The 12,839-nt window shown below is 39.5% G+C and overlaps 1 protein-coding gene across 6 annotated transcripts in view; it reads right to left on the reverse strand.

Moving 5' to 3' along the window:
• Nucleotides 1–374: 374 nt before the first annotated feature.
• AUTS2 (activator of transcription and developmental regulator AUTS2) overlaps nt 375–12,839 on the reverse strand; it is a 968,366-nt gene continuing 955,901 nt past the window's right edge. For 3 of the 6 annotated variants that reach the window (XM_074974908.1, XM_074974909.1, XM_074974907.1), the window contains 4 exons: nt 12,310–12,387; nt 10,639–10,722; nt 9,153–9,375; nt 387–4,206 (listed from right to left, as the gene is read on the reverse strand). In XM_074974908.1, coding sequence (XP_074831009.1) covers nt 2,964–4,206; nt 9,153–9,375; nt 10,639–10,722; nt 12,310–12,387 — 1,628 coding nt within the window. In that variant the 3' untranslated portion in view covers nt 387–2,963. Of the gene's footprint in view, nt 4,207–9,152; nt 9,376–10,638; nt 10,723–12,309; nt 12,388–12,839 lie in introns of all 6 variants that reach the window. The other 3 variants (XM_074974906.1, XM_074974904.1, XM_074974910.1) reach the window with 3 other exon arrangements.

Below are 12,839 nucleotides of genomic sequence, written 5' to 3' on the forward strand. Positions count from 1 at the left end.
AGGACTCTGGCTTCCTTCAGAAAGTCAGAACGATTTTTAATGACACACATGCAAAGACCAAGACCATCTCCTTACAAAGAGAAAAGGAAGCAATTTTGTTTCATTATGCAACAACTGTACATGCTGCTGAGAATATGCAGAGTTCACACAAAGTTGAATTTTAAATAAGTGATAGGGCCATCTTTTGCTCTTAGTTACACAGGTGAAAATCCAGCGTTACAGGTGTTAAACATCAGATTTAGATGAGTGTAACAGTAGAATTTGGACAACGTTTCATGGGAGGAAAGATATACAGTACAAGAGTATAATTTGACGAGCAAAATGACTTGAACGTATGCTTGTATACACCAATTGTACACAGCAATTATGCTTACAAAGAGAGATGTGCTGTGTGTAGTAGAGAGGGAGGACAGATTTATTAGATCTTGTTCAAGATGACAAATTTCAGCATCACAATTACTTCTGCCAAAAGTTACCTGGTAAAGGGCTTCTAACAAATGCAGACTAAAAACCTGAAAGTCAGACATCAACAGGAGCTGACATTTCTAAGCAGAATGACAACAGTAAAGAGCAGTGCTAAGTGGGGCTGAACCATTTTTAAGCCACAAAAAATATTCATGTACAGATTAAAAACCATCTCCTATGCACAAAATGTTGATTTTAATGGAGGGAAAACATTTAAGGCCATATCCTCAGCTGGTGTAAATCGGCAACACTTCAGTGACCTGAGTGGAACTGTGCCAGTTTACACAAGGGTTCCAATTCATTGAGGTACTTACGCACCTGCCTAACTTTGAGCACCTGATTAATGGCACCAGCTTCACTTACAGTAAGGCAGGCATTCAAATACCTTGCACAATTGGGACTTCACCAAAGATCTGTCCTCCTCTTTCTTTCTCCCTCCTTATAGTACCAGGCTTATTTCTACAGCATGACCCATAGAGAGTTTCTTTTATATTTTTCTCATGGCTGCTTATTTCTTAGGAACAAAAGCCCAGTCTTGGGAAGAAATATGATTTCTTCCCTATAGCAATGATGGGGCACTCCACACAAAGAAGCACCTGGCAGTTTAGTTCACATTTTTTAATAACATGGCACAATTTACATTACACAAGTCTTCGCTGATGAGGAAACATGCTGAAGATTCAGAGCCGCTTCACTTTTCTTTTCACATAGGATCTAGAAAGGACTTTTATTACATACAGGATAAACAGCAAAAAGGTTTGTATATAACAATCTCTTTACAATACTGAAAGCTACCACTACGGTTCCAGTGTACATATTCTTCTGGGTTGGTTTTTTTTTGTTTGTTTTTTTTGTTTTGTTTTTGTTTTTTTAATTTTTTTCCCTTTTGTTCTTTAAAAAAAAAACACCGCACAACATCTGGAGTTCACAAAATCTGAAGCTCACAACTAAACTTTCAGTTGACTACTAAAATAGATCTCTGATCATTAGAAACAACTGTCTGTCGTTAGACATTTTTTTCTTTTCTTTTTTTTCTTTTTTTTTTGCCAAAACAGGATAACAACTTCAGATAGCACTTTAATACACTAGAAGACCAATGGAACTAATTTTATTTCATACATATATTTTACAGTCCAGTAGACAAGATATTGTATTCTTTCTGATAAAGTCATATTGTCTCCAAATATTTAGACAAGAAACGTAATGCATTATAAAATAGTGTGTTATGAAAAGACAGAAATTTCAGAAGATTGATGCATTTTTTTTAAAAGGGCCATTTCTCCTGTGATCAGGGAAAAACAAAGCTGACCTATTAGCTATTCACAGACTTTATTACCAACTGAAACACAATAAATTGCATTATAAAATCTGCACTGGAGTTCAGACTAAACTACTGATCCACAGTGAAAATATATCCATCATTTTAGGAAAGTATTAGCTTTCTTGTAGGATTTGTTTCAGTGTAGCTAAATTCACTTAACCAAAAAAAAAAAAAAAGTGTGTGTACAGATAAAAATGACACACTGATCATAACAACAGACTCAAATAGCTATAACCAGATGTTTTTCCAAAAATAAACTCGACATGTTAAGTGACAAAAGTTCCGGGAAGTATCCCACATTTGATTGTTACTCTGTTTAACCCAGGTTAACAGGACTGAAAAACCATCCATCAGATTAGACACTATGGTGCCAGTGATTATATTTTGCTAACCTGCACAAGGCCTAAGAAATGACACGTACTACGGTAACATTAGCATCTTGATGCCAGGGTTCATATGGAAAACTACACTTCTAATGGATTGTTTCATCATCAAAACAAGCAAGGAAAACAGATTTATATAATAGATGAGCTTGTTCAGGGAAAATATGACTTTAAGTAGGTTGTGTGTTGAAAGGCTCCTTTGAGTTATACAGGCTTTTGTGAAAAGCCTTAAAATTCATTGCATAGTTGAAGGGGTTTAGCTGTCTATAACAATATATGTAACACAGTATAAGCAAACTGTGTTGATCAATATTAAGTTTGCAAATAGCACAGTTTAAGAAGTATTAATGTTTTATGTTACTTAATTTTATCTATTTACATTTGTACAAAGTAAAGCTTTCATCTTACCCTTTTTGCATATATGAACCATTACCCCATGAAGCAATCTTTTTACACAGATATCTACAATTGTCTTCACTTCTGGTCTGAAAGAACTTTGTACGGTTGTTGTTGGTTTGTTTTTAACCAAATTATGATGATTGATGCCTTGTTCTTCAGTTCAAATTTTGAAACTTTTAAACTAGAAATAAAATAGAGTAGGAGACACAAGGAACGTATGGACTTGGCTAAAAGATCTGGAAAATTTCAACATGGCATATACAAAAAACCCATTTCAAAATCTTTGCGCTTGGGTCTATACATTTTGTACAGCGGAGTCACATCCACAGTCTGCGTCAATGACTAGCAAGAAGCTCTTTATATCGTGTTCAGTATCTCCTTATTTTTTATTCTCTTTATCGAGCTTCAATGTCCTTAAGGGTGTGAGAAGGAGGCCTCTCTCTCATCTCTGTCGACAGAGGAGTAGTCCTTCTGGGAGACCCAGGCCGAGGTCCCAGAGTGGAAATAAGAGGAGGAGGGGCGCTGAGAGCTGCTGTGGGAGGAGTTTTATTGAGAATGCCATTCTGGTGTCCTGTCGGGGGACTGACTCTGGGATAGTGCATGCTGGGAAGTCCAGGTGTGATTAAACTTGGGTGAGGCAGATGACCATCCAAGGCGGCAGGGTGAACTGAGTGCAGGCGTGCATGTTCGTAGTCCTCTCTGAGCATATGTAACCGTTCCCTCTCATCCAAGTGGTTGCCCCTCTCATGCTCACGTCGAGGATCCATGGACAGAGAATGGTGGTGGTGGTGGTGGTGGTGATTGTAGTCGTGAGGTTCCCTGTCCCTGAATGACCTATCGGCTTCATATAATCTTGGCGTGGAAAGACGATGAAGGGGATCGTTTCTTAGCAAAAAGTCTCTGCCCAGAGGGTCTCTCCGATGAATATCGAGCTCTCTGTAAGGATCTCTCAAGGGATCCCTCATCGGATCCCAGTGGAAAGACGGGTAAGGAAAACGTTCTCCACCTGGGATTGGGCTTATTCCCATAAAAGGTGTCATCATGCGAGTCCTGTCCAGGCCACTGATGCTGTTCATGGGGTGTATACCAGTTACACCTACAGTCATAGGCATAGACACTAAGGAACCTGGATGGACGTTGGCTGTAGATATTGGTGGTGGCTGGTCAGATGACCTATGAGTCTGAGGTCCCTCAGGTGGAACATCGTGGTCTTCCTTCCGTTCCTCCTTCACTTTGACTTCACTGCTTTTCTTCTGATTATCGTACGCAGTCTCATTCTTTCTCTCAGCCTCACGGTTGGAAGTACTATTAGGCCTGGTGCTCTCCACAACAGGGGGCCTAGCGTAGGGTGAAGGTACCCTGGACATTTGCTTAGACTCTTCCACTGCCCTGCTTTCATGGCCCAAGCCTTCTTTCTCTGAAGAGTAGTTGTCCTTCACCTTGTGTTCTTCAACATTCATGTCCTTCCGAGATTCGGAGTGATCCCTCTCTCGTTCTTTGGGTTTCTCTTTCTCTCGAATCTCAGGATTGAGATGGCTCCTGATCTGCTCAGCTGAGCTGCGGTTATGTCCAAGGGAGTTCACTGGATGGATAGGTGCTGGTGAAGGATGACTGGAGTGTCTTTTCTCAATACTCTCCCTAGAGAGAGCAAAGTGTAAAGGTTAAGGATTTGAGAAACTCTGAAAATAAAACAAAGCACCGGGCTCCTGACTCCCTGTTCACTGTTGTGCAGAAAGCTAGTAATGTGCTATTTTAATGCATTATTTCCTTTGGCAGAGGCATATGTGGCATTGCTAGAACACCCCTTCTCTACACTATGCTTGTTCTATTTATCTAGACCCGGGAGAAAGAAGGTCCCTAGAGCTGCTTTGCAAACCATCTGACCAAATCCTCAGCACTCATGTCAATGGAGCTATACCAACAGAGATACTGGCCCCCCCTCTATCTGTATAAGTTTTAAACAGCAGCCTCAACAGTTTGTAAGAAGATAAGCAATGAATAAAAACAACCTAACTCTAGCCTCAAAAATAAGTGAAGAAATTAAATTTAAATTGCAGGAGTTATATGATTTTTACCTGACTCCTCCCAAATGTATTTTAATAGAAGTTGGTGGGGGAGGAGGGGGAGAAATGAAGAGACAGCATTCGTTTTGCATTGATTTATTGTTTAAAATCTCTACACCCTACATATCTAATTTCTTTATGTATATACTCTGCATCCTTCTTGCTTTACAATTTGCATTGAAGAGTTTGAAAACATAACAAAATATACCCTCCATAGTACTACTTGATGGAGGCTTTCAGCATCTCCCTTAATGTGCCAGCATCTCTCTACAGGTGAAACTGATCCCAGTCCAAGAGGTCAGAAGAGCCTACCACTGAAACCCTCAAACTAGGCCTTAAGTGAGACATCAATGGTCCATAGATCTTGAGCTGACTACCTGCACAGGGGTGAATTTCACCCTTTATGAACAGCTATGTCCCTCCTCAAGAAGATATCTCCCTGGACCCTGATAATCTTGCTAATAAGAGCCCTGCTTCTAGCCTGCCTTTTTAGGAAGACCATAGAGTTGCCATAAAGTTTCCATCTTTCCTGGACCCATTTTATTTTAGATCTATGTATGGTACAGAAAGAGCATTAGACAACGATCTCCTCCTGGTGACAGATGTCTATGCTGATCCCTTTAGATCTACGGTATCAGCTGTCCTTTGAAACCAACAACAACAACAAGGTAAAGTAGACACCGGTGCAGTTTCTGGCAGTGATACACAGAGTAGCTTCATTATTTACTCTGTAAAAAGGGGTTGTGTTGGGCGATCGGCCATGGGAATTCTCTCATGTAGGGTACTGCAGAATTCTCTTCTGTTAAATGTGTAGGTGAGGCTATTAGGAAGGACAACAAGGTAGCCTGAGCAGTGTCATCCTCCATCTCTAAGTCTCTGTTATCAGACCTGGGTGAGGTCATCTCTCTGCTTTCTCAGTGTCTAGCCATGACTGGGACTTGCGAGAGGCTAGGTGGTTGAAGCTCAATCCAGAAAAGACAGGAAATGTGGCCTTGGAGGACACATCCAGAGGAGATATTTAAGAGATTATCTGCCCTGTCAATTGAGCAGTTTGACTTGCCTTTTGTTAATAAGGTCACCCTGTCTAGGGCTCCTGTGTATAGAATGTAGCTGCTTTCAGAAGGTCACTTAGCAGCAGCAACCAAGGGGATGACATCCTTTCATCTATGCGTAACCTCTTGGATACGGATCTCACCGCGGGCATTCATGCCTTTGCTACCTCCAGACTAGATTACTGCAACTTTAACTTCATAGGCACACATCAGAAGACTGCTCAGAAACTTCAGTTACAGCAAAATGGAACTGCTCAGCAATGTGTTTCTAGCAGCGTGAATTTGATGCCCACACTGATTTACTACACCTTAAATGTTTGGGACCCTGGATACTTTAGAAACAGTCTCTCTCCTCATGTTCTGTACCAACAACTGAGATTAGCTGAGCCATACAAGCTGGATTTGAACATCTGGAGGTGGGGATTTTAATGAATGCCCCTCAACTTGGGGTCATGATTCCTTTGTTTCTCCAACAGAGCATAAGTTTGTGGACTTCCATGGCACTCTGCAATGACTACCTATTAATATCAGCTTTTGCTTGGGGGAGTGATTTAGGGACTTCTTGGTATTTTTATTTTAAGGGGAACCTGTTGAGTTCTTTAGTTAATGCTAAATCAGTTTGCTTTGTAATTTATATATTTTCAATTGTGCTTGAAATAAATGCTTTCTGTAACCAACATGAATAAATATATTCAATTACCATACTTTTGGATGAATGAAATAACCATTTTTCTCTGCCGATTCTGTCCTATTCAATTAAGCAACCAGCATATACTGATGAAATTATCTCAAGATGCACTAAGATTCTATCGTTACACAATAACTCAGCTAAGTAAAATGTAATCTAGTGGGTAGAGCTGGAGACTGGGAGTCATTTCTACTTTCCGGTCTGTCACAGACTTGCTGTGTTAACTTGGCCTAGTTTCTGTGCCCCAGTTTCCAGTATATTGACCAGGCAACATTTGCTTTGGAATCCTCAAGTGAACATGCAAAGTATTGTTATTACTAAATACAACATGTAATGTCTGTTGCCAAACTGTATATTGCCAGGCACCTATTGAGACATCTCACTATGATTATTTTACTGCATTTATGTTGCTAAAAGAGTCAACAGGACTCGTGATATTTTCTGCTCTGGGATTAAAACCACCTGAATGTCATCTGCAAGAATGGAAATTGTTCTCTGGTGCCTTTTAGATTACCTATTGTTGCTGAGCACAAGGGTTCTCATCTTGTACTCACTAGCTATTGTTTTCTTTCTAAATGCTGTAATGCAGTGGTGGATTTCTTGAAAAGAAAAGTGACACTGATACTAAAGGATAAAGAGTGTACTATATCAGAACATACCAGTGTAAAATTGGAGCAATTTTTGGGTCTGACTGTGATTTACCTATACTGGTTTCATATGAATGCAACTCCGTCAACTTCAGTGGAGTTACTTGTAATTTACACTGGTATAAGTGAGATTAGAATCAGGCACTAACGCCTAATCAGGCTAACATAATTGCTGCATGAGGTTTGGTAATTATCTGCGCATATCTAAACCCTGTAGAAAAGAAAGGATGGTCTTGTGATAAAGGCACTGTAGTGGAACTCAGGAGATAAGTCCCGGCTCTGTCATAGACTACTTGTGAGATTTGTGGAAATCAGTTTATTTCTCTGGACCTCCAGGTCTCAACTATAAAACGAGGCTAATACGTCCATACTCCACAGGGATGTTGCGAGGATAAATTAATTAACATACTTGAGGTGGGCAGATAGTATGGTGGCCCCAGAAATATTTAGATAGCTAGTACGTTTCCAGAATGGATTTTCCAGCATCTTCAAGTACAGGTAATAGCATTACTATATTGCAAAATAAAACTCTTGAAAAAAAATAACATTTTTTTCTGTTTGATACATTATCATACTAGGTTAGAGAAATCAGTATTCTACTTCTATAAAGCTGACAACTGTAACTGCGCAGAAGTATGATGTATGAATGAAGCTTAATTTTTTCAGACTCTGAAATTAGGCTGATCATTAAAAAGAAATATGCTTGGAACTATGACATGGAGTTCAGAGCGATGCAAAAGCAGCTGGCAAGGAATATATTTCTGAAAGGGATTGTCTTCAACAGAAACACACGTTGTAACAAAACAACAAAATACCAAATGAAATACTCATGTAGTTCTAAAATCTACCCACATCCACAGTAAGTAAAATTATTCACATGGCTAAGTGTCTGCAGGAGTGACTCCCCAATTCCCTTTGAAGCATTAAAACTAGAGCTGAACAAAACGAGGCCATGCGATCACACAGAAAATATTCCAAATGGAAAAATATAGTTGAAAAAATCTGTAGCTTGACTTACTTAAAAAGTTCTTAAAAATGTATTTTTAGAATATCAATGTGTTCATGTAACGTCCTTTAAAAAAGAGGTTACTCATGAGTATACTCGGTGGAGTAGCCAAAAAAACACATCTCCTAAATATTCAAGAAAGAAAGAAAGAAAGAAAGTTAGCTATTACCTAGCAAAATAACGAATATGCCATCTTAGCAGGAAAGCTGTTAAGCTACACTTGTTGAAAAAGCTGAAATCCGTTCTGCATGTTTTTCAAGCAGGACATGACGCTGACTGGCAAAATCTTATAATTTGGTTCTTAAATGTTAATAAGAATTGTGATTGATGTAACTATAATGGGAACATTTCTGAAAAAAAAAAATTGACCAGTTTTAATTTTCATTAACCCTTTCAGCTTGGACAGGTTTACACTAGTGTCCGAGTCCACGTAAGGCACTGAATTAAAACAATGTTCTGAAATGTACAAAACCAATGCAAATATGTTTTTTTTAAAAAGGACTCAAGGAAATGTAATGTACTGTATGAAAACTAAGACTTACTATGTCAGTGAACCATGACATACCTGAGCATTTTCCAGTGTTACAATTGTTTATTTTAAATATTACAAATGGAAGATTAATACCTTTGAAAAATGTTGCTAATGCATGTAAGCCCAGATTTACAAAGGTATATACACGCTGAAAGATGCAGATAGGTGCCTAGCGTGATTCAAAAAAGCACCTAAATCACATTGGCACTGAACACCTGTCTATATATTTAGGCCCCTAAATACCTTTGTAAATCTGCCCTGAAGGACAGGTAAGCTCTGTGGGTCTCAGTCTATCCTCACTTTACACTGGCAGAGCTCTCCTGACTTCAGTCAAGTTACTTTTGATTAACCCAGGTGCAAATGAGAGGGGGATCAGCCTGTCTAGGCCTTCTAGGAAGCACCTGAACAAGAACTATGTCTTCTGTATTACTAGCCTAGTACCATCCACATTGACAGTGTTAGTTCTGCAGGGATTAAGTGCACAATTCAATCTGTGGAAGCTGTGTGTTAACCAGGGGCCAGGCTGGGAAGGGTTAAAAGCTGAACAGAGCCCCCACGCTTTGAACTAGACAATTCTTGGAAGCGTTCTTTCGTACCTTTCTTTGTCATCTTTACTAACAGATGAGTCTCGTTTATCTACATCTCTATCTCTGTCATGAGCTGCAGCAGATGAACTGCGCTCCAGCTCTCCTGGCTTCAGCCAGGGCGGAGGGGTCGGGAACGAAGGAGGAGTTCGGTGCAGTCGGTTCCAGGGTTCATGAGGGTTGCTAAAGCTCTGCATACTGGGGCCATCCTTGTGGCCGAACATTGAGTTGGGTGCTGAAATGGTGAAGTGGAAAACAAAAAGGTTTAAGAAAAAGGTATGCTTTAGTGAAGGTACTTACCAAAAAACTTTTACAGCACTCAGAGTTAAAATGAATACATATTATTGGAGGCTGGAAAAGGAAAGGAGATTAACAGAGATTCATTAGAGGCTCTCATTCCTAACACTAGACAGGCAACTGACAGCTGTTTAACTGCAAAATGGAAATTCTGTATATAAGGGGAGAAAGGATCAGGCAAAATTGACATGTTTCTTATTCCAAACATATTGGAGGCATCAGGGAATGAAAATGATACCAATTCAAGATATGGGCTTGCTATATTCAGTCTGGGACCAGTGCAGAATACATGTTTAACATCCTATACCTTGCAAAACCTTCAGATTCGAAACACATACTATATACTACTGAATTTGGAAAACAGCCATTCTCAGCTTTTCAAAAGTATACAAAGCATTCATTTCTACCGTTGGCTGGTCATTAGTGAGCAGCTCTTAAAATCATGTCTTTCTGGTTACCATCCTGCTTATTTCATTTTCTCTACTTAAATTTCAACATGACTTTGGCAGTGAGTAGCTATGTCATAATTAGACATTAACATGCTTTTACTGTTTGAAAGCTAAGATCCTCAGCTTTCTAGACACATAAATTCACTGCCTTCTAGCTCTAGTTTTTCAAGATGGGAATGATGAAAATAATGTCGGATTTGAAGGGGGGGAGAGAGGAAGCATGACAAAAGGAAGAAAGATGTGATTTTTAGGGACTGATCTTTTGTGATTGGCCAAAACTATGAAAGATTTAGGTGATTCAGTGCAAATAAGCACAGGACCAGTAAGCATTTTCAAGTTCAGTTTCTGGATAAGTAGTCAGAAAGGAAAAAATATTCCCATCTAAGGCTAGATAAAGCAGCACATATTAACTGTTTTTGACCATTACAATGGAACTCTTAGGAATTTCTCAAGTTAATTAAATTCATGGGTTCTAGGTTACTTTTGTCTTTTAACTACATAAGGTATTGTTACCAGTTGGTGGTATGTTTAACCTGAACTATGAAATACATAAAGAATAATAATTTGTTTCTGAGCACAAAATTGCATCCTCTAAAAAATAACGTCTGTTTCTGAAAATCAGGTCCTTTGTGACTGTGTGATCTATGTAACTAGTACAGACACAGCAGACAGTCACCTTCACTCAAAATCCTGAGTCACGCAATGAACAAAAATAATCAAAAGGCAAATTTCTAGAGAAAGAGGTTACTCACTAACTGTCGGGTTCCCAAGTCCCCCGAAGGCATTACCACCCACTGCAGCGAGACCAGTGAACGTAGCTGGTCTATTAAAAGGCTCTGAAATCAAATAGGAACAATTGAAAAACATTGACATGTTGGTAACTGAAATAAAGCATTAGTGAAATATCCAACTGTATTATGTTTGCATATAGTGAAGTCCACAACTATCATTAGCTGAACATGATCCAAAATATGGCAGTGTTTAGAGAAAAAAGAAATCTTTTTTCAATGCCAGCACAAAGGGATCATTTTATTAGAAAATCTCTGCTTCAAAACAAAAGCAAAACTTCAAGAACACAGAGTCTTGGGGCCCCTGCATTATTGGGAGTGGTTGCCAATGTGTTAAAGCTGAAAAAAATCTCCCTTTTTATTCCACTCCCATCCCATATCTATTCCAAGTGCTCGCTCCTGAAATGCTCCTGGCTAACAAGGCATTGCTGGCACCATTGATCCTACAGAATACTTTTACGCCGTGTGCTGGTCACGTCTTCTAAACCACATTCAGGACACAGCTAGGATAGCCACACTGACAGTGTCCACATTTACTATGCTATGGAATCATGAGATTGACCTGGGCATTTTCCAGTGCTGCAAGGTTTATTGTTAATGTTATATATGAAAAAGTAGTTTAGAGCCTTTGGAAAGTGTTGCAATCAGTCTTTTTAGTTTATTTTTCTTTTTAAGTATCTAATGTGTGTAGGACACAGGTAAGCTTTGTGGGTCTGGCTCTCTTTTCACTTTACAGTGGGAGAAGTCTAGTGACTTCAGTGAAGTTACTTCTGTTTTACACTGGTACAAATGAGAGGCGAACCAGCCCTACTGTTTTCTAATGGGTAAGTTAAAGGATTCCTGGTGCAGAATGACAAACCGTTTCCATGAGTTCAGCGTGACATCTCTGTGACCCTCCCAAACCCTGCCCGTCCAGAAACGAAAGACTAATTTAAAGTCTCAAACTCTGATTCACAGGCGGTGGCAGGTTGTATTATTGTAACACTCTATGTCCACACAGAATGTAGCTTTTCATTTAATGCCTTGAATTATTCCTTTTTTAAAACCATGGTTGCTGCTTTTCACCAATGCAGGCAATTACACTTCTTACCATTATTTTAGCAAGAGAGTTTAAATCTACTGTAGTCATGACTACAGTGAAGCTGAATCAGTATTGTCTGACTTCACTCAAAATTCCAGGTGGATGATTTCCAAGTGTTTTTTCTGGGTTGCTGTTATTTGTACCTAGGGCTGCTGCATGGTAGAAAAGAGTCAACTGATTGATATTTTTATTTAGTTTTGTAAATTTTGAATAACTGGCAGGGCACACAGAGTCTTTGTCTGGGCAGTTTTTAGAACGAAAGCAAGAAAGAACGAAAGAAAGAAAGAACGAAAGAAAGAAAGAACGACATTATTTTTGAGAGGGGTAAAGCATGACAGCTGTTTAACAATACTCTGTGATCACTGGAGAACAGTTTAGAATAGGGAGTGAAATACAACGTAGCCATTTGTCATTTCAGTGGGTATTTAGGAAGGCAGAATGTACCTGCCCACACTGGAATTTGGTGAGGACACAAACTATGCTTATACATTATTTCCCAGTTCTGTTCACAGTTAATTCTTTACTGAGAATCTGTAACTAGTTCTTGCACTTACCCAAGTGAGCAGCTGGGTTGAGAAAGTTGCTATGATGGGGTGGAGGACCAAACGGGGTGCCAGCTGGATGAGCAGCACCTATCAAGCAAAGCCAAAGGAAACAATTTCCTAAATCAGTAAATGAACCACAGTGCTCTTGGCTATATTCACTGTTGTCTGTTATGAAATGACAGCACATGTACATGGCAGAGGTTACCTTAATCCCTGTACGCGGCCTGACTCACTCCCTTTTTCAGGTGTCCTCAACCTGGGGGTTGTGACCCTCAGGTAGAGGTCACAAACAGATGCTTCGGGTCACAGCCATCCTGTCCTTCCCATATTGCTAAATAAGGGGTCTCCGCTAGATTGAAGGGGGGGGGTGCAGAAAGTTGCAGTATGGAAAACGTTGAGAGACTCTGATCTGTCATATTTCTAATGCGCTATCTTCATGGCACGTAAGCTACAACTGTGTGGAAGTTTTCTTTCATTCAGAGTACGTCTGGCAGCTCATCAGGATCCTGGCTTTAAGTGTGGAAAATAACTACAAGATT

This window comes from Natator depressus, chromosome 17, assembly GCF_965152275.1.
Source record: "Natator depressus isolate rNatDep1 chromosome 17, rNatDep2.hap1, whole genome shotgun sequence".
Classification (NCBI taxonomy): Eukaryota; Metazoa; Chordata; order Testudines; family Cheloniidae; genus Natator; species Natator depressus.